The following is a 26736-nucleotide window of genomic DNA, read 5'->3' on the forward strand; positions in this document are numbered from 1 at the left end:
TTCAAGTTTTTTCAGGTCTTTTAAAGTTTTTTCAAGTTTTTTTCAGTTTTTTCACGTTTTTTCAAGTTTTTTTCAAGTTTTTTCAGGTTTTTTCTTTTTTTTCAGGTTTCTTTCAAGTTTTTCAGGACCATATTAAGGTATAAAGCACATTCTGGTTTTCTAAAGAATTCTAGAATGAGTTTTCCTCCTTCCTCCTCCGTTTGGTGTTGCAGTTCATTGATTCGTCCAGCAGATGGCGACATTTCCCCGAATCACCGCCCGCCACATGAAGCCGCTCTGGTTCTAAAACCTGGTTGATGTTTGTTCAGCAAGTTTTGCTAATAAAGTTTCTCTTTTTAAATAAAGAGGTCACGTGGTTCCGGTTCCGTCCTCACAGTGGAGGTTTTGCAGACGAACGTTTAGATTGAAGATCTGCAGGATCAGGACCAGAACCAGGAGATGGATCAGAACCAGGACCAGGAGATGGACCAGGACCAGAACCAGGAGATGGATCAGAACCAGGACCAGGAGTCCAGCATCAGGACCAGGACCAGAACCAGAACCAGAGCGGGATCTTCCTCTGGTCTGCAGGTCAGTTTTCCGTCTGATATGATCATGATCTGGTATGATCTCCTGCTAACATAGACATATATAAAGGCTAGATGACTCGTCCGCGCTGCTGCGACGTCGTCACACGGCGGCCATCTTGCCACAGGAGACTCGCTCACTTTAACATTGTGTTTAATGGTGCATGTACTGCTTGCCTTAAACAACCTTAACTTGCTCAATTCTCAACAGATTTTCAAACAGTTTGGTTTTTTATGAACATCAGAGATGTAGTTATGACACTGCATACTTGTGAATAATTATAAACATTGAAAAACGTACTTTTGTATGAAAATAACAAGAAACAGATAGCTATGACATGGTATTTATATTAAATCAATATTTCTATAGTATTCTTAGTAATATTTATATTTACATTATATTTACATTATAACATATATGCATATATTATTACCTTTTAACATGTATAATATATATATATATATATATTAGGGCTGGGCGATATGGCAAAAAAAGTGATCACGATTTTTTTTCCCATATTGAATGATCTCGATTTTTAATCACGATTTTTTTTTAAATCAGAGATTCCCCCTCCCTTCTGGAATAAAATAGAAAGAATCCAGAGATTAGTTTTTTTTTATTAACAAATAAAGCAAATAGCATGTTTTAACAAGAATCCAGAATGCTACCAGTGGTACCCACCGAAAAAACTAGGGATGCACCAAAATGAAAATTTGAGGCCGAAACTGAAGCGGAATAAAATGTAAAGACTTGGCTGAATACTGAGTACTGAATAGCCTACGGAATGCGGTTGTTCACAGTTTTTCATTTATTTTGCCATTTTTTTCACAATTGCATAGATAAAATTGCAATGACATTATTAAAAACAAAAACAGTAAACTAATATGAGTTGAGCCACTGTCAAGCAGCTGGCGATGCTGTTGCTTAAATTGACCAACAGGTGGCTCTCTAACATCACAGATTGTGTACTGTGCGTGACTCTGACGCTGGTTAGTAATTAAGGAGTTAAAACTCACTCGCCACTTACAGGACTCAGTAGCCAGCAGAAACGGCAGTTTTATTACATTTATTAACTGTAGTACCGCTATTATGAGAGGTTATTTCTCACAGTATTAGCCTAAAGGGACTTAAGGCTGATTTATGGTCCCGCGTTACACCAACGCAGAGCCTACGGCGTCATCTGGTGAGCTCTGCTTGTTGCCTCCGCGCTCCGACACATTCACTCCGCTGAGCGCGCACACACACGCACGCACACACACACCCATGTCGGGGCCGCGGAGTTTCTGAAGTCGGCGGTGATGAGTAATTTGTGGTACAAGCAGAGCGAATCACAACTTTAATGAGTGCGGTTCGAATACACAATACATCCACCACGAAGGGCATTTTGTGAATCCATCACACCCTCCTCCTGTACGCTCGGAAGAAGTTGTCCGGCGAAATAAATAAATAAATAACCGCTAACCGTGAGTCCCGGTCGGCTCGAAGCTAAGCTAACGCTAGCCTGCGGTTGTTGTCTTGTAGTTTTATTCTCTCTGGTCACGCTTGCTCCCACCAGTGCAGGGGAGGCAGATGTGACTACTTTACTGCCTATGGTCAGGCAACTTGCCGCGGCATGTCATGCATGATCAATTAATGCAGACAGCGCGGTGCCAGGAAAGCGGGTTGTGATTTGGTTGTCGTGCACTTTGCTGCAGCATGTTTTGCACGTGATCGAGAAAGTAGACCCACAGCTGATCACCGTAATCGAACTTAATTTGATCGCGATCACAAATCGAGATCGTATAATCGCCCAGCCCTAATATATATATATATATATATATATATATATATATATATATATATATATATATATATATATATATATATATATACATACACAGGGTTTTTCCTGGCTCTAATTGAGGCAGAGGTGCAGCATCCTGGTCATGTGCACACGCGTGCGGGTAAACCGTGCCTTCAACTGGCTCAGGCAAACACTTTTTACAAGATATTTTGCATTTTGGGAGTTCTAATATGATTAAAAATTTATTTATTTATTCTTTATTTCATTAATTGATAAAATAAAACAAACAATTTAATATAAACACAAACCTTCCTAAATTCTGAATGAAAAGGAGCAGAAAGAAGTAGAATCATATTTAATCTGCCCCTTTTTCCCAGGAAATCAATTTACAAAGAATGTACATTATATGAAAATTATATGTAAAAAAAAATATGACAATTATCATGTTAAAGCATTATTTTATTAACATAAAAATACAAATATAAGAACTCAATCTTACCAAAAAAAAAAAAAAAACTGCCAATGGAACAAGAGAAAATTTTCACTGAAATGAGTTTGAGTTTATTTCGATCAGCAATCATTGAAAAACAAGAACAAAACAACAAAGGGTACATAAGTCTGACCAAAATGGTTAGGGCTGATGCTAACGAGCTTATAGATGCCCTAACCTTTATACCATCAAGACTGAAATGAGTGGAAATGGTGTTCTAGAACAAGTTACTTTTTAGGTGACTGTCTTATTTTAAATGTAATTTTTTGGATTTTAGTCATTTAAAATCCAAAAAATTACTGTAATTTAGTTTTTTGGATTAGAAATAAAACATTTTGACTGGATATAAGACAAGTAGTCTTGGTAAGATTTTGACTTTTTGTAGGGTTTCAGGTTTACTGACAAATCTCTCATCCAGACAGAACATTTCAGCCTGCTATCTTTCCATCTGTAGAACCTCCTCATGCTCCTTGTAGTCCAAGGCCTCCTGGTCTGGTCCATCATGGCCTCCTTACAACATCATCCCAGTGCCTCTCCTGCAGTCTGCTGCGCAGAGGTGTCTTCACCTTAAACAAAACAATTCATGCATTAAGTATTTTAGTATTTATTTTGATACAGACATAAATAGTGATAGTTCCTGCTCCACGGGGGTCACCGTGCTTTTGGCATAAATAACAGACCAAACCTTCCTCAGTTTGTCTGAGCAGGTAAATTGGTTCAGCCACCGTTTGTCAAACCCACTGGCTCTGTGTTTTTGAGAAGATCTGTGACGATGAATAAAAAGTCATGTTTAAATCACGTACACGTTGGCTTCGCGTTGAGATGCTCCTAATGACTTGGAAACTGACTGAAAGCTGATTTATGGTTCTGCGTTACACCAACGCAGAGCCTACGGCGTATGTTGCGCGTAGCCACGTACCCTGCGCCGTAAGCTCTGTGTCGATTTAAAGGTGACCTATTATGAAAAACACGTTTTTTTCTTGTTTTAACATATATAAAGTGGTCTCCCATCACCCTGCCAACTCAGAAAAGATGATACCCCATGAAAATATGCAAGGTCTGCTCTCCCCCGCCCAATGAATCCCCCAGTGTCATGTGGTTTCTGTGAGCCGTTTGGATTTGTGCATTTTCTTTACGTCACCAAAATGCAAACCACGCCCTCGGTCTTCTCCGCTGCTGAAACCACGCCCACAACCAGCTCTCTCTGCTGCTGGAGCCGTCCTTCCTTCAGCCAGTCGGACGCGGCGCAGCGGATCCGGGTTAAATCATCCAGGTTCCCGGGTGGTTTGGGAGCTGGGTCCTCGGGGGTCTGTCCCAGGCTGGACCAGCTTCACCCTCCGAGATTTTCAGGCAAATCTGTCGGTTTGATCCCCGGTAAGGGGCGATGCGCCGCGGATGCGCTCCGGAGCCGATCTGTGCGCCCGCCGTGGGGTTGCAGCGCCCGTCGCGCAGAATCCGCCGGGCAGATCCGGCTGAAATTCCGCTGGTCGGTCCCCGGGAGTCCCTGCTACCAGTCCAGGCCGGTTCCTGCGGTCCCGGCCGGTCGGAACCGGTCAGATTCCCCCGTTAAAGCCGCAATGATGCGCGCTGCTCCAGCAGCGCTGCTCCCGGGCGCCCGGCGTGGCTCCGGGGCCAGCGTTCAGCATCCGCCGGGCAGATCCGGCTTAAATAGTGCATAAATGTTATTTATATACAACTCATATTTTATTTTTTTAACAATAAAGTTTCCATTTGTGAAAATTCAGTGTTGTGATAATTTACAGGCTCGGGCTGCTCTGGCGGAGCGAGGTTTATGCTCCTCCCCTGCTACACGTCATTCAGGGAGCCAATCAGCACAGAGCCTCATTATCATACCCCCCCCCTTCCCTAAAAATGAGACGCAGAAAAAGAGGTTAGAAGCGGTAAAACTAGTTACATGGCCCACAGGGTGGATTTCTGATTTATGTAGAAAAAACAAGCTTTAGATTGTTTTTAAGACATTCAAGGCCTGTTTAAAATATACATTAAATGCCATAATAGGTCACCTTTAATGCAGAACCATAAATCAGCCTTAACGTTCCCCTCGCCTCGCCAGCTCGTCCTGTCCTGCACTCTGACCCTCGCTATCACCTTTCATGCATATTTGTGCACTACTTTCAGACCTGACAAAATTGCAGCATCTCGTCAGTAACATGATTTATTACTTTTCAACTGCCTGTAACGTTAATTGTCTGCCCTGTTTCACCTGCACTTCTCCTGGTCGCCAGGTCGCCTTTTAAAGTACTGTGTATATACCGAATATAAGACGAATAAACAAGACATGCTCGGATGCAAAAGAAACAATATTTACCCGTTTGAACAGCCAGGGAAAACCAGGACGACGATTTTTAATACAACAAATAGCGGAAAAACACGGAAAATAATTCTGGATATTTCGTCTTCTTCTGCTGGTGCTCTGTCGTTGAAACAGCGCCCCCATAGCGGTGCAATGAAGTAACTGCAGTTAAAATAACATCCATCCAGTCCAACGCCTGCCAGAAAATAACAGTTTTCATGACTACGGAGTTTTGGGAGCTGGGGGCGGCACGAAATGAGGCCTCCTAATTTTGTATGCAGGAAAAACCCTGTGTGTGTGTGTGTGTGTGTGTGTATATATATATATATATATATATATATATATATATATATTACATTATAACATGTTTATATATTATTACATTATGATGTATTTATATTATGATATTATAACGTGTATATATATATATATATATATATATAATATATACACACACACACACACGTTATAATGTGTAGACTCCGCCTTGAGTCATCTAGCCTTTATATATGTCTATGCTGCTAACCCACTGCCCCTCCAACACTTTTTTTTTTTTTTTTTACAAGCTTTATTGAGTAGTTCTCATATTACAAAAAACATAAACAGACAGACATACAAAACAGTCATTAATACATAAAAGTATAACAACACAGGAGCCAGGGGGATTTTTAAACAAACACATTAAATAGAGAGCATAAATTAACAGTTTTACAGCTTTTTTGTTATTTGAGTCAGAGATGGAACTCAAGTATTGTTTGGTTTCATTCTCAAAAATTAAAAAATGGGTTTTGAATGACTGAATTTGGATTTATGAATATGAAACGTTGCAAGAATAATTATTAAATTGATTACAAAAGATTCTTTAGATTTGTTTCTTTCATTACTGATGAAACCAAACAATACATTTTTCCAATACAGAGTGAAGTCAGAGTCAATTTTATCTATAATAAACCGGGATATATCTTTCCAGAATTTGTTAGTGTAGGGACATTTTCAAAACAGGTGTACCAGTGTTTCAGGGGACATTTCACACAACGAACAGTCAACACAAATATCTCTTTTGAATTTAAGAAGATAATGATTAGCAGGGTAATACTTATGTAACATTTTAAAAGAGATTTCCCTCACTTTATTTGTAAGAAGGTATTTGTATGGAAGAGTCCAGATGTTCTTCCAATTTAAGTCATCACCAAAACCAGACCAGTAATTAATAACATAAGGGGTGGTGGTTATATCATTTTGAAACAGGGAACGTATATTACGATTGTTACTTCTTGTGGATAGCCCCTCCAACACTGATCTGAAGTGCGAGCAAATGTTGACGTGATAAGAGGGGTCCTAAAGAATCTCATCTTAATTTTCCACTCAAATTCCCTCCACATGGGGCTATTTGTCGTTTTATGTCCCTCCCTGCATGATGTTTCCCAATTTTCATCTGAAATGATGGTGTTCATTTCTAATTCCCATTTTTCCTTGATGTCCAAGCTATTATCTGTTAGTTCTTCCTGTAGTATTCTATATAAGTTTGATATTATCTTTTTCTTAATTTTCCCCTTCATTGTTTGCATAAAAAACTGTTCTATATTGGATGGCAAAGCAGTTATTGCATCCCATTCTTTGTGTTTCTGTAAATAGGGCCTTAGTTGAAGGTACTTAAAAAAGTCATGGGTTGGAAGATTGTGTTTGTGTTGTAGCTGTTCAAAAGACATCAGGACTTCTCCTTCAAATAATTGATCCAGTAAGAATAAACCATTCTCTTCCCACTTCTTGAACCCTATGTCTAATGTAGAGGGGATAAAATCAACATTATGTTCAATTCTCATTACTCTAGATATTGAGGTGGGGAGTTTCATATTTTTTCTCACCCTTGACCATACTTTTAAAGTAGTTTTCACCCACTGGTTTGGGATTTTGTTTATCCCCCAGATTTCACTCTGGTGAATGGAAATGTATCTAAGGGCAGTTTTGGGCACACACTCCGTTCCATCTCGACCCAAATGGTGTCCTTATCCTGAGTTATCCATGCAACCATTGATCTGATCTGGGCCGCCCAGTAATATTTTTTCAGGTTAGGAAGATTTAGGCCTCCATCTTGTTTTGAGCATAACAGTCTTTTAAATTTGATTCTGGGTCTTTTGTTTTGCCAAATAAATGTAGATAGCCAACTGTTATTTTTTTAAATGTAGAAATGGGGACCTCTATGGGGAGGGACTGAAACATTTGAGCAGCCTGGGTAGCACATTCATTCGAACAGTTTCCACTCTTCCTATTATGGACAGAAGGGAGGACTTCCCATCGTGTAAGATCGTTTTTAATTTCACCCAACAATTTATTAGCCTTAAACAAGTTATAATGACTCCTAGATATCTGAACCCTTGGTTAGACCATCAAAATGTAAAGCTTCCTGCCAAAATTGCTGGCCAATCCCCCACCAACATCATTGCCTCAGACTTAGATTGATTAATCTGATAACCAGACACTTCACCATATTCCTTTTAAATTTTTTATCAATGCAGGGACAGAGGAGATTGGGTCACTGATGTATGCTAATAGGTCATCCGCGTAGAGCGAAATTGTGTGTTCTGTCTGCCCTTCATCTTTTATGCCTTTTTTATATTTTCATTTTGCCTAATTGATGCCGCTAGGGGTTCTATATTTATGGCAAAAAGCAGGGGACTGAGGTAGTCCCTCTGCCCAACAACCGTTCACTCTAACTCGCGACCTTGGGTTTGTATATATCACCCTTACCCACTCTACAAACATCTGGTGGAATCCCATTGCGGCTAATATTTTGTACAGAAATTGCCAGTTAATGGTGTCAAACGCTTTCTGTGCGTCAAAACTGATTAGCATAAAGGTTAGCATGTGCTTCTTAGCACATGTTATAATATTCAGTGTTCTCCTTATGTTATTGGTTCCCTGTCTTAAAGGTATGAAGCCTGTCTGATCCACATCAATCAATTTTGGTATGATCTTTTGCATCCTCTTTGCCAGAATACTGGTTAATAATCTTTGGTCATTACATATTAAACTAATGGGTCTATATCCTTCACAAAGTGTCGGGTCCTTACCAGCTTTGTGGTGGGGGTGTGCAAACAAGGGTACCTCACGATTCGATTCGATTTCGATTATTGGAGCTTTGATTCTTCGATTCTTCGATTATAACGATTTTCGATTCGATTATTGGTGCCACGATTCTTCGATTATAGTGATTTTTAATGCTTTTTTCCATACAAGATTGATCAAAGACACAAAATAATTTATTTTATGACTATGTAAACATTTGCTCTTTGACTTACTTAACTTTGACCAGGTGAACAATAAGAAATGTGCATGTCTTTAGTTTTACCGCTTCTAAAGCCTTTTTCTGTGCTTCATTCTGAGGGGAGGCGGGGCTATGATAATGAGGCTCTGCGCTGATTGGCTGCTTGAATGACGTGTAGCAGGGGAGGAGACAAAGCGTCGCTCCGGGGAGAAGAGCAGCAGCTGCGTAGCAAAGCGTGAACACGGTTCTGCGTTAAATCAACACGTACCCTACGCCGTAGGCTCTGCGTTGGTGTAACGCGGAACCATGAATCAGCCTTTAGTCACCTCGTTTTCAAACAGGAATATTGAATTTAATTCTAAACAGTTACACCACCGTTATTTACTCCGATTCCTCATTTCATTTATGTTACAAGACAAATGAATCATGTTAACTGTAAAGAAATCACAACACTGAATTTTCACAAACAACTTACTTTAACTTTAACAACTTTATTGCTAAAATATATAAATACAATTTATGCACTATTGCTGGCTCAAGGAAGGACCGCGCGTCTTCTGAATGTGTCGTTGAACAGCTCCAGGTGCTTGGAAGATCTGAAACCACAGAAGAAAAATGTATTACGGTACTAATAGAGCAGAGAGAGAGTCTTTATTCTGCTGCATGCTATTTTAAAAATGGTTGCACAAGTTTTATTAAAGGCCACTTTGTCTTTAGTTCTTCGCCTTATATCTTGCCACCTTCTTTTAATGCCCCCCCCTCCACTCGCCCACAAGCAGGCCAAGCCTTTGTGCCAAACTTTGTATTTTATTGATTACTTATCTTATTGAACGTGAAATCATCCTTCGTAAAATACATTTAATTAAAACCTGTGCTTATTAATCACAAAACACAGGTTAAACATCATGACCAAATCCGCTCCGACCCGGTGTGTCAGTATCAGCGCAGAGACTGCATCTTCGCCTGAATTATGGTTCCGCGTTAAATCGACGGCGTAGGGTCGCAGTGCGGTGTGCGTCGCCGCGTACCCTACGCCGTCGGTTCTGCGTTGGTGTGACGCGGAACCATAAATCAGCCAATCAGGGAGCAAGGGGTTGGGGGAGCTGGGTTGATGTTGATCCGCGGACAAAACTTGTTAAGGAGCATCAAACTCACTCTTATCTACGCGGGAAAAAAAGCTAAAATATAAAGAAGGCTTCCCAAAGTGTGATACATGGTGAAATAGGAAAATTAAGATGTGCAACTCTTCTAAAGGTGAGACATGCATTTAACTGACTTCATGGCGCCAGCCTTGGCGTTTATTATTACGCAAATGTGGAATGTTTGGGTCTGTCTAATTTCGTCAAATTAAATTTGGAGATTCACCGTTCACATTTTTATGTGTATGCGTTGTATGAGAGAGAGATGGAGAGGGCGAGGGAGGGAGGGAGAGACGTGGCCTGTACGTCGTTGTTTTTTGTTTTTTTGCAGTTTGGGTGCACAACTCATATTAAGCATTTACATCGCTGGTTATTATGTGCCCCCCAATTAGATCTGTTCTGCCGCCGACTCTGTTTTAACCTCATCTGCCGTTCTTTTTGTTTTACCAACTGCATTTATTCTATCGCAGATTTTCTCCGATATCGCGTTTCTTTTGGTAATGTTTAAATTTCTTTGCTGTAGTTCATGAATGTGTTTATTTGCCTCTTCCACTAATATTTCTAACTCCAACTCGTCAAATTTTCATTTTGCGCTTGCGACTATCCTGCTTTCCATCCAGACTCTCCATGGTGCAAAGTTTGCGCCGCAAACCGTAAGACACGCAACACCTCATTTAAATACTGAGATTTGCACCTGTTATCAATTGCGCACGCAATCTTAGTTGATCACCCGCAAAACACACAACAGCACGCGCAAACTTTTTCAGTGCACACGCAATTTAGTACTCTTTATTTAGGATCTTAGTAAATCGGGCCCTTAAAGTAATAAGAACAAACATCGAACATGATGTAAATAATGAACATACACACATAGAAAGGCAAAAATTGACTTCCAAACATCCAACTGGTTGAAAACACATAGCCTACTAACCAGTTTCCCTGAGGACAGAGAGTTGCGACTATAACCTCTTTGGGTAAACGCACGTAGTGCTGCTGCAACTATCTAACAGCCAATTTGTGATTAGAGTTCCATATTTGCTATAGCAAAACAAAACAGTAAAAGCCCTTTCTCAACCGAAGGGGGGAGGAAAAAAAACCCTGTTCAGGGCTCCAGACTAACTTTTTTCACTAGGAGCACAGTAGCCCCTAACTGAAAATTTTTAGGGGCACAATCAGAAATTTTAGGAGCGCACATCGTTTATCGACACGCTAACCAAATTTTTACATTTCTACTACATTTCAGTGTATTAGTAATACGTATTTCATAATAGATTAATGAACTCAGGGATTAAAGCAAAAAAAATATTTTTGACTGAAAAAATTTTTTCAGGCCAGTTCATATTCCCCCTCCATCTATGCACTGCACCACACTTTAAGAATGGCCCCTTTTTTGCCGTGCGGTCGTTTCCCAAAGGTTTCAAGTAAAAAAGTTAAATGCTGTATTAGCCCTTCTGTTTTCTGTTTTTTATCACCATTTGATTCGATCCGATCCGATATTAATGTGGGTTAGTGTTATTAAAAATGTTTTTTGAGCTGTTGCCTGAATTATACGACTGTAAAATAACTAGTGAAATAATAATTTCACAATAATTATTGTGAAATAACTAAAAAATAAATAACTCAAATGGGTCTTTCAATATCCATTTAAAGTGCAAAAAAGAAGGAAATATCAACAGCTCATGCAGTAAACAAATAATTTTAGCTTGTCTAATTTATTCTGTCACCAGACACACAGCTTGCCATGAAGCATCAGGGATTTTTCAGGTATTTCATGACAAACTGTGTGTCCAATAACAGAAAAAAACAAACAAGCTATGAACTTCATTGAACTTATATAACATTTTGAAATTTAAGCTGAAATATCCAAAACACTGAACACTGGTTTTGCACGGGTGGGGGTGTGTATGAGTGTGTATGAGTGTGTATGAGTGTGTCCTTGTCTGTGTGTAACGTGCCTGGCGATTCAATGATCTGCAAGTTTTGCCCGCACACAGTTGACTGGACACGAAAAGATACATGTGAAAAAATATCATGTAGCCTTTAACGGCGACGTCTGTAGGTGTAATAATCATAATTTTGTATTACAGTACGACGCGCTCTCCTCACGTGGAGCGTGAGAGCGGGGTCTGTTTCTTAACGCAGCTGGTTGTCTGTGTGAGCGGACGTTAACGCATATGGCAGCATAAACACAGGCTCAAACAGTAATTTCCAGCATTAACAGTGCTGCTCAGCCCGCTGCCTGTCTGTACGGAGTAAACTTTGGTTCTGTATTTTCTGCGCTGGTTTCTCAGGCGGCCGCTTCCACATGTTTGTTTTCTTCACGAGGGCAGCGGGGGCGGGCGGGGGAAAGAAGCGCAGTGTCCCCGGCTCTTAGCGACCCTTTTTTCAGCATTTTTTCAAAAGAAAACTTAATTTAGTTCGAGTTTTAAAAACCAGCGCTTTGTTAACGCTACCGCTACTCTTTGACGCCGTGTTCATTGTTTGATAGTTTCACACCACGCACATATGTGAATTAAATGACGTGACTACTGGTCCCCCAGTCTCTGACAAGTCGTCTTCCCTGAGGGACGGGGGCGAACCCGCCCTCCTCCGTTTCTGATTGGCTGGTACCAAGGCTCTGGCAGCTTTATTGGTTTACAACAGCGTCAGTTTAATGTCCAACATGATTTAATTGGATAGTCTAACGGCTGATTTATGGTTCCGCGTTACACCAACGCAGAGCCTACGGCGTTGGTGTAACGCTGGCAAATTTACTGGTCGCACGTGTGCGAGTGGACATGAAATTCAGTCGCACATACTCAAATTTTGGTCGCAAAATGCGAGCATTTGGTCGCAGTCTGGAGCCCTGCTGTTACTTCTTAAAAATGTTTTTTCCTTTTTTTTTTCCTTTTTCTTTTTCTTTTTTTTTATATTTGTTATGCCCTCAGTCTAGGGGTGCCTAGGACACAACATGAAAAGGCCCCATCTTCCCCAAGTCCCAAGTAGCCACAAACAAGATTTGGTTTCACTTTAAAAAGGAAGTGATTTATTAACAAAAGTAGATCAACATATAACTTTCTTGAAAAGTAAACTGAGACTGAACTACTATAGTGGAGCGGCTAAGAGTGGATTTTAGGCAGAATCGTGCATTTGGTGATACAAGAATGAAAATTGGCATGAGCAGTCTCCATGGGTCACTTGACAAGAAAATATTCCGGGCCACTTGAAATTTCAAGTTGGCGGCCATTTTTCAAGATGGCCGCCACCTTGGTCGATCAATTAAGTGATGTAATTGTTTGGTTGGTGATATATGCATGAAAATTGGCATGAGCAGTCTCCATGGCTCACTTGACCAGAAACTGCTCACAGCCACTTGAAATTTCAAGATGGCAGCCATTCTTTGAGATTGCCACCTGGATTTTTAAATAATATATTTTCCCCATGTTAATTTGAGGTCCTAAAAAGGCCGAGAGTGGATTTTTTTACTGTATTTTGTCTAACTCCTCACCCTTGACCTGTCCGATGTGGTAAAACCTGCCAGGAGTTGCCTCCTAACGGCATAGCTCTCAGGGTTCAGTGAAGTGCACAAGCTCCCTTACCACGACAAGGTAACGTCACAAGGGAGGTTTTTTTTTTTTTTCGTTTTTTTTTTTTGCCTAAATGAACAGACAGTAACGTTGTCAAATAAATACTTAGGAATGGAGAAACAAAAAGGAAGATTATTAAAATGGCCAGCTTTGGTGCTGAATGGATAGCGCTCCAAAAAATAATTGAACAATTATTTACTGAATGGCAATATGGGCAGATCTAGAGGCAACAGCAGCTCTGACTGACATAGCCGTGGAACCATGATAAACTTAAAATATCTCTCACAAATAAAAGGTAGAGGTGCTGACGTTACGTTAAGTATCTCCTCAACTAAAAATATCTCTCACTGGTAATTAGCCAGTGGAAAAAAATACTAAAGAACTAAACTAAAAATGCGATTAACTGGTAAAACTGAAGACAAACTGATGTGGCCATGGGGAGCCGAGCCATAGATCTACACCTGAAAACACAGGTGCCAAGGGGGAGTAACCCTGGCAAAAACAATATGCAGATAGGATCTAGCAGGGGCAACTACACAGACATGTACAAGTGAGTCCATATCTGAAGCACTTACACCTTCCAGTACATGTCTTGGTGCACCCGCATTTGGTCAACTCCCAACAACTCTCTGCAATAGGTGGAAAAGGAGTCCAAAAGATTTTCCATTCCTCATCTTGTTTTATCCATCCCCAGTCAGATGGGCTTGGCATTTGTGGTTGTCTCTTTAATGCCTGTCCCCACACGTATCCAGCCTCATAAGATGCACGTTTGGCATGCTCTTTGAGTGCTGCTTGAGTTGGTGGGATCTGGTCATATGGTCTTTGCTTTCTGGCAAAGAGATCAAGCCTCGCCTCATTCACAGTTGTGACATCGCTGGATCTGTCATACATTAGCACAACAAATCTATCAAATGTATGTGCAAAGGCAGAGGGTTCACCCTTTTACCACCTTTTACCAAGCACTTTCTTGTATGGGATACAACTAGGTTCATGCTTTTGCCCTACACCTAGTCCAATCGTTCATCCAATGCCATTTAAATCCTGTGCGATCTGTACACCATCCGGTTAACTAAATCCCCGTTAACCTTGGCTCGGCTCTCCCGCACTGGCACAACCTGTCAATTCAGGTGGGCTATCTAATTGGTTTGGGGAAAATTAGATAACATTTGGGATACTAACTTTCAATTAGCTGACATTGAACCCCACTCTGAGTTTAACAGCAGTGATATATCACCAGTGTGCCCTGGTAGTGCAGATATTCACTCTAGTCTAATTTACCCGTAATCTCCAAATCAACACAAGTGTACTTCTATGCCTCAGTGTTAGAGGTTTTTTTCATGGCATAAAATTGTTTTGGCATCATCCAAAACTTAAAAAATAATGACTCTAAGTCCTCTTTACTGAAAAAAAAATGTATATGGGAAAATTGATCTTTTGAGGATCCAGTGGCGGCTCACGGCAGTTTCCATGCTTGTATTAGCCTAAATGCTCCAATAAGGTGGCGGCCATCTTGAAAAAATGTCCGCCATCTTGAAATCCCAATTGGCTGTGAGCAGTTTCTTGTCAGGGGAACAATGAGACCGCTCATGCCAATTCTCATGCTTGTATAACCAACTTTACATCACTTAACTGCTCCGCTAAGGTGGTGGCCATCTTGATAAATGGCTGCCATCAAGTGGCTGGTAGCATTTTCTTGATAAGTGACTCATGGAGACTGCTCATGCCAATTTTCATGCCTATATCACCAACTAAACAATTACATCACTTAATTGATCGACCAAGGTGGCGGCCATCTTGGAAAATGGCCACCAACTTGAAATTTCAAGTGGCCCGACCAATTTTCTTGTCAAGTGACCCATGGAGACTGCTCATGCCAATTTTCATGCTTGTATCACCAAATGCACGATTATGTGACTTATCTGCTCCGCTACTAGGCTTCAGGGTAGACAAAGGCCAAAACAACAAACAAAAGGGTCCTGTCTTAGGAGTAGGTAACTGACCTGTCAAACCAAGGAAAACAAATGACACAAGGCTTACCTCCCTAACTAAAATAAACAGGAGAAAACGAAGTTAACAAAATTGGCAGCCCACCCTTACTATACTCAAAAGTCAATATCTTCCAAAACCTATACAAAGTTCTAAGCACAAGGTGTGGCCGGTTGGGAGAGGAGGAGGATGAGAGTCTGCAGCCTGCTTGCGACCCCCTGGTGGCTGCCATCTTGGCTCCTTTTATATCAGGTGGTTGTCGTTTCAGCCAATCACCATCCAGGGCATGGAACCTTCCCACTAATGACCGCACGGCTGTGGAACACAACTATCTGCATATTAGATTAACACAAGAAAATCAAAGGACACACACACACACACACACACACACACACACACACACACACACACACACACACACACACACACACACACACACACACACACACACACACACACACCAGACAGACTACAAAAATATGACCACAGTCATAACATATTTAACAGTCTAGCCAAATGTAACTCCTTGTTGAATAAACATGCCTGGTCCATAGCCAGCGTAGTCTCATTTTTTTCTGAAACAGTTTACTTACATCTCAGAGTTGTTTGCCGTTTATTTTTCACCCTGAACAAAAGTCCGCAGGTCTGCGTTTGTCATCCTTTGCGGCTGCTTTGATGATGCCGGCGTCTTAGATGAAGAGCCGCGCTGCAGCAGTTTCTCCTGAACAAAGCTCCCATTCATCCACCTTAACATGTATTCCCATCTCCTTGAGAACGGGGGCCGCGTCTGCGAGGGCGGAGAAGGTCCTGACGTCTGCGAGGGTGGAGAAGGTCCTGACGTCTGCGAGGGTGGAGAAGGTCCTGACGTCTGCGAGGGTGGAGAAGGTCCTGACGCCCGAGTCCAGATGTATTCTCAGCTGGGCAGGGAACGGGGATTGCCCTCTGACGTTTCTCTCCTTCAGTTGTTTGATCACCTCTCGCACCTGCTTGCGCTTCTTCTGCACGTCTGATGTGTAGTCCTGATCAAAGAAAACCTTCTGTCCCTGATGAGTCACCCCACGTTTTTTCCAGGCTAGTTGGAGTATCTTGTCCTTAATCCTGTAGTCAGAGAATCTGACAATGATAGATCTCGGAGGAGCGGGGTCCTTTGGTTTCATGGTTAATGCGCGGTGCGCTCTCTCCACACACAGGTCCGTCTCTTCCGGTAGTTTAAATCAGGTGCGCAAAAAGTCGGTAAAGAACTTGGCCATATCATTCCTTTCCTCGTCCTCTTTCACACCGTATATGCGCAGGTTGTTCCTTCGTGCTCTTGACTCAAGATCCTCGCATTTGGCGGACAGTTTAGCCTCTCTCTGAAGTAAATGGCGGATAGCCCTCTCATGACGCAGCGTTTTATCATCCACATCGCTCACCCTCTGCTCCACGTTGGTGACCCGCTGCTCCAACATAGTCGTGCAATCCAGAACATCTCCCAGGGTGGATTCAACCCTGGATAAGCTTACTTTCGTGTCTTGGGAGGCCTCTGCATGCTCTCTTCGCAGGTCCTGTAGTTCTGCAAGCACCGCCGCCATGTTCTCCTCCGTACAGGTTTCGGCGTTCGTTTTGTCTCGTTTCCCGTCTTTTGGGGGCAAGTTATTTTTCTTTTCGACATTTTTTCTTGAGGTGGACATCTTGGTTTCCGTTTGGACTATTTTTGGTCAGAGATGTAAGTTTTAAATATTGATTTGGCTAGCTTTTAAGGGTTTTCCCCCACAGCGTGAGAATCAGGAAGCTTCTCCTACCATGACGTCACCGGAAGTCTGCGTCTCTCTTTTTAATACGAACTGATTAAACTGATGAAATTTTGCCGTGGATAGCCTGAGGGAGTAAGGACGTGCCGTTTTTATGGTGACAAAAGAAGCATCATGGTGAGCTCTGCTTGTTGATCCGAATTCCGTCGCACGCACGCACGCACGCACGCACGCCGGGGCCGCGGAGCTTCTCTCAATGAAGTCGGCGGTGATCAGAGTAATTTGTGGTTATTATCGGTACAAGCCGAGCGAATCACAACTTTAATGAGTGCGGTTCAGTTTGACATTATTGTCAGTCTGTGAGAAAAACATTTAATTTTATTAAAATCGAAAAATAATATTTATAGCCTATAAAAATAATGGTCATTAAAGTAGCCGGCTGGACTTAATTATGTAGTCGGCTATATGGCCGGCAGCCGGCGCTTGTGGAAAGCCCTGAGTGGGCTGTCACGTTAGGTAGGACCCCTCGATAATTCCTCCCGAGTCCTTTCCCCTCCCCATAACTCCTCCTCAGGGACCAGGAGGTCACTTGCATATCTTGCATTTAGTGTGTCCCAGTGTTCTGTCTTGATCCATTAAATCGTTTGGAAAAATCACATAATAATCCAGTAAAATTGCGCACACGTAAATCTTCGTAAAACGTGTTCGTGTTCGTAAAACGTGTTCAAAGCACGTCCTACGTTGACATAAGTTGACACGAGTTGACACATACAGTACATCATCACGATGTGAGCGTGTCATTAAGTTGTATTTTTTCCACAGTATTTTTTTAACGCCACTTCCCGCGAAAAGGGAGGTGACGTCATTCCCCTGGGAAACTAGTCGGTTTGAATTTGCATTCTTGTTTGTGCTTTTTATCAGAGATTTTCACAAAAGATTACTCACTATACAAGCCCACACACAAACATATTATGGATCCACCAAAGTCCGTGTGCGCGAAACGGTTTACCGTGGGCAAAGCTGAATTCAGTGCCAGATGAAGACGCGATATCTAAACGCGATATGGAAAATTATGTATCTCAGAAACTAAAGTATGAATTAATTCCAAATAAATTTCCTGTGGTTTGATAGGCTTCTGTGTTACTTTTTTCCATTGACAATTTTGAGGGATCTAGCTATGGGATTTCTGTATTTAGAGAAATATGTGTAAAATAAAAAACAAATTATTTACATTGTTTTGGTAGTTATTTGCACTTTTTGGCAATTTATTTAGTTAGTATGGTTTTGTAACATAGAGATTATCAAAGATTGACTTATATGGGTTGTTTTGATGCATAGGAAATAAAAATACTCGTAGATGGACTTGTTCTATGGTAGGTCCGAAAGGGTTAAACAAACATTAAAGGGGACCTATTATGAAAAACACATTTTTTCTTGTTTTAACATATATAAAGGGGTCTCCCCTCAGCCTGCCAATTCAGAGAAGATGAAATCCCATGAAAATCTGCAAGGTCTGCTCCCCCCCCGCCCGACTGAATCCCCCAGTGTCATGTGGTTTCTACGGGCCATTTAGATTTGTGCATTTTCTTTACGTCACCAAAATGCAAACCACGCCCTCGGTCTCCTCCGCTGCTGAAACCACGCCCACAACCAGCTCAGCCGGCCGGAGCGTCCGCCATTGTTAAGAAGCGGTGACTGTTTTCCACCGGTTTGAACAGCGAGGGAGAGTAGAAATGAGGTTTTGCATCGACATTTACCCTCATAAAAAGATCAGATCCCACAGCACGGACCCGGCAACTGCACACGAGTCAGCGGTAAGTTCTGTTTTTTTTATGTCATTTATATTTGTCTATGAGTATGATCTTTGCATGGGCTAAGTACTTAGCTTAGCTCCGGTGCACCGGAGCTGCTCACGGAGCGGACCATCGAGGAACTCCGGGTTCGGAGCTCCGAACCCGGAGTTCCGAGCCCGGGGGCTCCGGGGAGCCGGCTCCCCGGAGCCGGAGGCTCAGTACCGTAATACATTTTTCTTCTGTGGTTTCAGATCTTTCAAGCACCTGGAGCTGTTCACATTCAGAAGACGCGCGGTCCTTCCTTGAGCCAGCAATAGTGCATACATTTTATTTATATATTTTAACAATAAAGTTGCCATTTGTGAAAATTCAGTGTTGTGATTTCTTTACAGTTACATGATTCATTTGTCTTGTAACATAAGAAATGAAATGATGAGGAATCGGAGTAAATAACCGTGGTGTACCTGTTTAGAATTAAATTCAATCTTCCTCTGTGAAGACGAGGTGACTAAAGGCTGATTTATGGTTCGTGTTACACCAACGCAGAGCATACGGCGTAGGGTACACGTTGATTTAACGCAGAACCGTGGACACGCTTTGCTACGCAGCCGCTGCTCTTCTGCCCGGAGCGACGCTTTGTTCCCTCCCCTGCTACACGTCATTCAAGCAGCCAATCAGCGCAGAGCCTCATTATCATAGCCCCCACCGCCCTGAAAATGAAGCACAGAAAAAGGCTTTATTATCTGTAAAACTATAGACATGGCCCAGAGGCTGAATTTCTGATTTAGGTAGAAAAAACAAGCTTTAGATTGTTTTTAAGACATTCAAGGCCTGTTTAAAATATACATTAAATGCCATAATATGTCCCCTTTAATCATCCAGTGATAATAATGGGGTTGTATCTAAAAACGCTGACCGTAGGGTGTTTTTTTTTGCTCCTTGCCCTGTTGGTGGAATCTTGAAATTCCAAGGTTTTTGGCAAACTTAACCCCAAAAGGTTCCTCATGACATTCTTCAGTGTTTTTTTTTTACGCCTGGCAGTGAGGGTCAAAAATTTGAAGAAATAGTTCTAGACGTTAAAAAAGAAAACAAATATTACTTAAGAAAAACACAAATAACTTCAAAACCATTAAACTGGTCAACACTAAATCTATACTAGGACTCAGAAACTGTATAACTGCACTGCAATTTCCAACTGGCCAGCAAGAATTTGCTTGGTGATTTGTATGGATGAAGACGTCCCACGCTGGCAAAAGTGTGGGACTGGCTAAAGTGGTCCTTAAGGAGAAGCAAAACATGCTCAGTAAGGGTGCTTTCACACCTGTGGCCCGTTTGTTTTGTTCCGATTCAGGGGCTGAATCGATACAGTTGTTCCGTTTCTCGTCTGTGGCGTTTGTGTTCACAAGGCAAACGTCTGTACCGTTTCAAAGCTGTTAACAAATGCCATGCGCGAACCAGCTGCTCTCTGATTGGTCAAATGAACGCGGAAAGAGTTTCCTCTTCTGTATCCCGGGATAAACAACAAGCCCTTTTCAGCGCGGACTGCAGCCGTCGGCTTTAGGCTGATTTATGGTTCCGCGTTACACCAACGCAGACCCTACGGCGTAGGGTACGCTGTAGGCTCTGCGTCGATTTAACGCGGAACCATAAATCAGCCTTTACACATTCATTTATGTGCTACCGGCGCAGAGCGGAGCTCAGCGGTGGGCGAAAGGGCGCCTGCCGCCGAGTTTGCGCTGCGCAAACCCTACCCGAATTTTTAATTTCACCGTGCCGCGTTGTGACGACATCTCGGCACGTCTAATAGGAGAGAAGGTGGTGGAGGCTGCAACGACTCTTCTCTTTGTGCCGCGGTCGCACATACACATGAATGGAGTTGTATCGGTTGCTGTGTGGATTATGTTCTCACTACAAATAAAAAAAATGAACCGCTTCAGGTCTCGAATGGAATCGGGCCGAGACCTGAACCTGAACCTCTCCTAGGATCTCGGCTCGCTTGTTTTGTGCCGTTTCAGAGCGCGATTGCTGTGTTCACATATACCAAAACGTTCCGATCTTTAGGGGGAAACGTTCCCTGTTCCGGAACAACTGCTTGAAACGGGACAGGTGTGAAAGCACCCTAAGATACTTTATATTGCAGGCAACATAGAAACGTTTGCATGTAAATTATTAGATCATGATCAAATGAAAAGGCCCTGCCCCTTTTCAACCTTTCCCCGACCCTGCACCTAACCTGGGACTTGATGATTGGGCCGGTCATCCCGTTGCTGCTTCCACCTGCCTGCTGTCCCCACCCCAGGTCATCCCGTTGCTGCTTCCACCTGCCTGCTGTCCCCACCCCTGATCATCCCGCTGCTGCTTCCACCTGCCTGCTGTCCCCAACCCCGGTCATGCCGCTGCTGCTTCCACCTGCCTGCTGTCCCCACCCCTGATCATCCCGCTGCTGCTTCCACCTGCCTGCGGTCCCCACCCCCGGTCAACCCGCTGCCATTTCCACCTGCCTGCGGTGCTGTTGACGTCCCCGACCCCCCCAGTCTGGCCCTCTGCAGGAGGGTCCCCCCTTATGATCCAGGTCCTGGTCCAGGTTTCTTCCTCCTAAAGAGGAGTTTTTCCTTGCCACAGTTTGGCTTAAGGTTTTTCTCCCACTAGGGGAGTTTTTACCTGCCATTGTTTATGTAATAATTGCTCGGGGGTTTATGTTCATGTTCTGGGTCTCTGGAAAGATCCTGGAGACAACTTTTCAGAATCAGAATCAGATTCAGAAAAAGCTTTATTGCCAGGTCAGACATAAATCAGACGAGAGAACTTGACTCCAGTTTACACCGATGGCACCATTAATACGGACGCCATTTTTAGAGGAAGGATGACACTGGGATGGAGGAAGAGTGGGAAAAAAAGGCATCTTCACACTGTGTATTAATACCTAGTGTCAAGGTGCAAAAAAAACACCTCAGCACAGAAAAGCAACATACACACAACAATACAACATCATAAACTTATGGGTAAATGATATGGGCAGGGGGGACCCGGCACAGGTCCTCCAAGTGAGGGCCGCGGCCATTGCCAGCTGGCGCTCCAACCCGGAGACTGTGTCAGGAGGGGCTGCTGATAAGAGGGGGGGGCAGGAAGGCGTTGAATATGGGGAGAGGGGGGTGTGTGAGAGTCTGTGACGGGATAAGTCCGAGAACCTTCGCCCAGAGTGCAGCCAAAAGTCCTTGATGTTATCGGGCAGTGGTACAGTTCTGGGAGGGAGATCCGCAGGTGTTTGTGGGAGAGGGGGAGGGTTGAGTTGGGTGCAGAGCATCATGTTTACATTCCTACAGGGAGATTTGTGACGAAGAGGCCTGCCAAGCCGCTCCGTCAAGGCCAAATCAAATCAACAATTTGCAGGCAGCTCAGTAATTTTCCGTCTGCCTTTCAGTCTTCTGGTTCCTCAATAAACTCCGATCAGACGAAATTGTGATCAATCCCCGCCAAGCCGGGTACCCAGCTTCTCCAAGGTGTTCTCCATCTTGTTAAAGAGCTCAAAGACCCCTGCTAGCCTACGATTCTGTTCAAGAATCGCATCCAGCTTGCGGCCCTGCTTACCCAACGTTACAGTCTGAGTGCGGAGCCCCGTGCTCAATCCTTCAGCAGCTTCGGGCAGCTCAGAAAGGGCCAGAACGGCTCCCGCAGACTTACGCAATTGTCGATAGGCCAGGAAGATCCCGACTCCAATTAGAAAAAATCCTGCTATCATAAATCCAATTATGAAGGCGTCCTCAATATCCTCGACGGATAAAATTTTGAGACACATCGGCCGCCAGTTCTTGTACGCGTCCATCGTGTAACCAGCAAAAAATGCCCCGCCGGGGCAGGAGCGCTCCCTAACCCCCTGGCTTCTCGTTGCAAAAATTTGGTCAATGGTGCTGAGAGACCAGTTAATCAATTCCATGATTGTAGAGTTTCGGAGGAGTGAAAAGGAGAGACTCTCAAGACGAGACAGTACAAAAGCAGCAGCAGGGCAGATAAGAAGGGAGAGAAGCAGAAAAGCGTCCTCAGCCTTCACGAGAGCCGGAAGAAGGTTGTTGTATTAGACGCTATATAAATAAAATGTAATTGAATTGAATTGAAAAGCCCAATAGTAAGCATTTAAGTTGTGTATGTTACCCCTCAAGCCACCCAAACACATGCCACTCTTGATAAAATGAGGACTTAAGAAGAGCAGAGGAGTTTGTGCTGCTCATGCAAAAGCTTTACACCTTTACACTGACAGTCTCCAGTGACAAAAGTGCGACCTATGGTGAGATTTTACCCATCCTGCAAAAGCTACAGCAACACTACACCGTGCAGGAAGAGGACTCTGCCTTGGTTGTATTTGTCACTGGCTCACAGGCTTTATTTTTGACTGCTCAGTTCATATATCTTTTTTTTAAAAGGACAATTTTATTTATTTATTTTTTTTTTTTTTTTTTCTGTTAGAAACATTTTGGAATCCTGGAATTGCCAGAGAACGATGCATGTTGTATTTGTTCATTTCTACAGGAGAATATTTATTTTATATTGGTGATGCTAATCAACTTTTTGTCGTCTCTTTTTTCCCAAATGAGAATTGAAAAGGGAATCGATAAAAACCGAAACGTTAAGCAGAATTTGTTTATTTGTTTATTTAAAAAGGATCCCCATTAGTCTTCACCATGGGAAGACTATTCTTCCTGGGGACCACACATAGACATACAAAAGATTAATAATACAACTCAAAGAAGGGTGAAAAACATTCACTAGAATTCCTGAAATAATAAATTGAAACAAAAGTAAAAGATTAAGTAACCCACCATCCACATCTTAAGTAACAATATTTGCTATTATCACCAGATGTGTATCAACTTTTGAGCAAAATATTTTGCAACAACTTTATAATTTATAATATACCCATACCTCTATTTATAGTAGTATAAATATACTACATATCATAAAATACTCATACATTATAACACATTATAATATACTCATACTACTATACTATATATACACTCATAGCCTACAGTGATTTAGAATATATTTAGGGCCGAAGCACTTACAGTGCGAAGGCCCTATTGTATCTGTGGGAATTTTTCTTTCTTTCTTTTTTTTCTTTCTTTTTCTGACGAAAGGAGGGCCTTTTTCCCCCCTAAACGTGCCCAAAAAGTCACCAAATAGTGCAGACAAGCCAGGCCTGGTGAAAAATTTGCTATTTAAAGGTTTGCATGAATGGGCGTGGCAAAACGGCTCAACAGCGCCCCCTAGAAAACTTTGTGCCTCAAGCCCCACGATACGGTTTGACGTACATGCACGAAAATCGGTACACACCTGTATCATGTCGCAACTTAAAGAAAAGTCTCTTGGCGTCATGGCCCAAACCCAACAGGAAGTCGGCCATTTTGAATATTTTGAATTAATCGCGTAATTTTGGCACAATTTATGCCATTCCTTCGACAGTTAATACGGCCCGAACCGTAACGTGCACCCAGGTGTGTTATACATCAAAATGTGCGTCTCTATCCTGCGATGACACGCATTACTTTTCTCTTTCAAGAACGTTACCGTGGCGACGCTAGACGCCAAAAAGCGCGCCCACCCTTCATCTGATTGGTCCATATTTGATAGTTCCCCAAAAGTCACCAAATTTTGCATGCTAGCCAGGCCTGGCGATAAATTTGATATTTAATGGTTTGCATTAATGGGCGTGGCCTAACGGCTCAACAGCGCCCCCTTTGAAAACTTTTCTCTGCCATAACTTTTGAATGGTTTGACATAGAGAGTCGTGGGTGGTGTAATTTCTGATATGCTTATGGGAGGCGGTGGCCATGAGTGCAAGGGCCCGTTCATCGCTGCTTGCAGCTTTAATTACTATTACATTTATAATATACTTACAATTTGCACAATAATCACAATATATACCTAGGACCGATCATGACTTCCTTCTGAACCACAGCTGCTTCAGTCTCCTTTTAAAACCTGACATCTTGTTTATTGCAACTATACATGGGGGAGATAGTTCCAGTGCGTGACTGCTCTATACATTACTGTTTTTTTCAAAGCATTGGTTCTGGGCATAGGCAGAGAAAAGTGATTAGCTACGACCAGTGTGGTATCGTTTATCTGTCTATTATTTGTTGGTAGAAGTTGCATAAACAAGAAGCCAGGTTTGCGTAATATACAGATATTTTTCAAGAAAATAATAATGCTGCATGCTAGTCGATCCTCCACCATCATCCAAGACAGCTCAGCATGCATGCTCTCAACATTGCTTGAATGAAAAATGGTTGGAAGATCTTATCAATACCCATCCCTATTAATGAACTATTTTGATGGTTTTCGTGTTAGTAGCTTTAACCATTTACACTTTTGATTTGACGTACTGAGATGTTTCATCTGAAGGTTTCTGGCTGTCAATAGAAACTGAAAAGCTTTTGAGAGTCAGCCAACAAGATGATTTAATTCTTGTTTTCTGTACTTACAGAAACATAAAGGCAAAGAGAGACCCACAAGTTTTCGTTGTGATCACTGCAAGAAAGTCCTCACCACTTCATCACGTCTGAGAAAACATAAGATGATTCACACTGGAGATAAACCGTTCAGTTGTGATCAGTGTGGAGCAGCTTTTACCCGACAAATTGATCTAAAGATTCACCAACGTATTCACACTGGAGAAAAACCGTTCACTTGTGATCAGTGTGGAGCAGCTTTTACCCAACGAGGTCATCTAAAGATTCACCAACGTATTCACACTGGAGAAAAACCGTTCAGATGTGATCAGTGTGGAGCAGCTTTTACCACATCAAGTCACCTGAAGATTCACCAACGTATTCACACTGGAGATAAACTATTCACTTGTGATCAGTGTGGAGCAGCTTTTACCAGACAAGATAGTCTAAGGAGTCACCAACGTATTCACACTGGAGATAAACCATTCAGATGTGATCAGTGTGGAGCGTCTTTTACCCAACAAAGTCATCTAAGGTATCACCAACGTATTCACACTGGAGATAAACCATTCACTTGTAATCAGTGTGGAGCAGCTTTTACCACATCAAGTAGTCTAAGGACTCACCAACGTATTCACACTGGAGATAAACCGTTCAGGTGTGAACAGTGTGGAGCAGCTTTTATTGAGTCAGGAAAGCTAAAGATTCACCAACGTATTCACACTGGAGATAAACCGTTCAGATGTGATCAGTGTGGAGCATCTTTTACCCAACAAGGCAATCTAAGGACTCACCAACGTGTTCACACTGGAGATAAACCGTTCAAATGTGATCAGTGTGGAGCAGCTTTTACCCAACAAAGTCATCTAAGGATTCACCAACGTATTCACACTGGAGATAAACCGTTCAGATGTGAACAGTGTGGAGCAGCTTTTACTGAGTCAGGAAAGCTAAAGATTCACCAACGTATTCACACAGGAGACAAACCATTCACTTGTGATCAGTGTGGAGCATCTTTTACCCAACGAAGTCATCTAAGGACTCACCAACGTATTCACACTGGAGATAAACCATTCAGATGTGATCGGTGTGGAGCAGCTTTTACCACATCAAGTGTTCTAATTACTCACCAACGTATTCACACTGGAGATAAACCGTTCAGATGTGAACAGTGTGAGGCTGCTTTTACTACATCAGGTGGTCTAATTACTCACCAACGTATTCACACTGGAGATAAACCGTTCAGATGTGATCAGTGTGGAGCAGCTTTTACCACATCAAGTGTTCTAATTACTCACCAACGTATTCACACTGGAGATAAACCGTTCAGATGTGAACAGTGTGAGGCAGCTTTTACCACATCAAGTCAGCTAAAGAAGCACCAACGTACTCACACGAGTGATAAACTCTAAAGATGTGATACAGTATGAAGTGTGGAACTGCAAAAAACACCTCAGCACAGCAAAGAAAAAGCAAAATTATCAGACATCATCATACCGAAACTTGAAAGACTAACATAAGATGCCCCCTGGACACCTCCTGGGAAGGTGTTCCTGGCATGTCCCACCAGGAGAAGATCCACACAGATTATGTAGTGGACAGGAAGTCATCACCATTCATTTCACCAGTCGGACATCACAGAAGGAAACCTGCTGAA

At 42.4% G+C, this 26736-nt stretch overlaps 1 protein-coding gene across 1 annotated transcript; it reads left to right on the forward strand.

The window, feature by feature from the left end:
- The first annotated feature begins 430 nt into the window (after window positions 1–430).
- LOC133442132 (zinc finger protein OZF-like) lies at window positions 431–26506 on the forward strand. Its single transcript, XM_061720083.1, has 2 exons — window positions 431–570; window positions 25115–26506. The coding sequence occupies exons 1-2, from the start codon at window positions 439–441 to the stop codon at window positions 26489–26491; spliced, it is 1509 nt and encodes a 502-aa protein (XP_061576067.1). The 5' UTR covers window positions 431–438; the 3' UTR covers window positions 26492–26506.
- The last annotated feature ends 230 nt before the right edge of the window (window positions 26507–26736 follow it).

Source organism: Cololabis saira, chromosome 4, assembly GCF_033807715.1.
Source record: "Cololabis saira isolate AMF1-May2022 chromosome 4, fColSai1.1, whole genome shotgun sequence".
Classification (NCBI taxonomy): domain Eukaryota; kingdom Metazoa; phylum Chordata; class Actinopteri; order Beloniformes; family Belonidae; genus Cololabis; species Cololabis saira.

Bases quoted from the DNA above. Each gene is read 5' to 3' on its own strand.
- LOC133442132 (XM_061720083.1), top strand. From the start codon at position 439: ATGGATCAGAACCAGGACCAGGAGATGGACCAGGACCAGAACCAGGAG. The intron at 571-25,114 runs GTCAGTTTTCCG...CTGTACTTACAG, and splicing joins GATCTTCCTCTGGTCTGCAG to AAACATAAAGGCAAAGAGAG.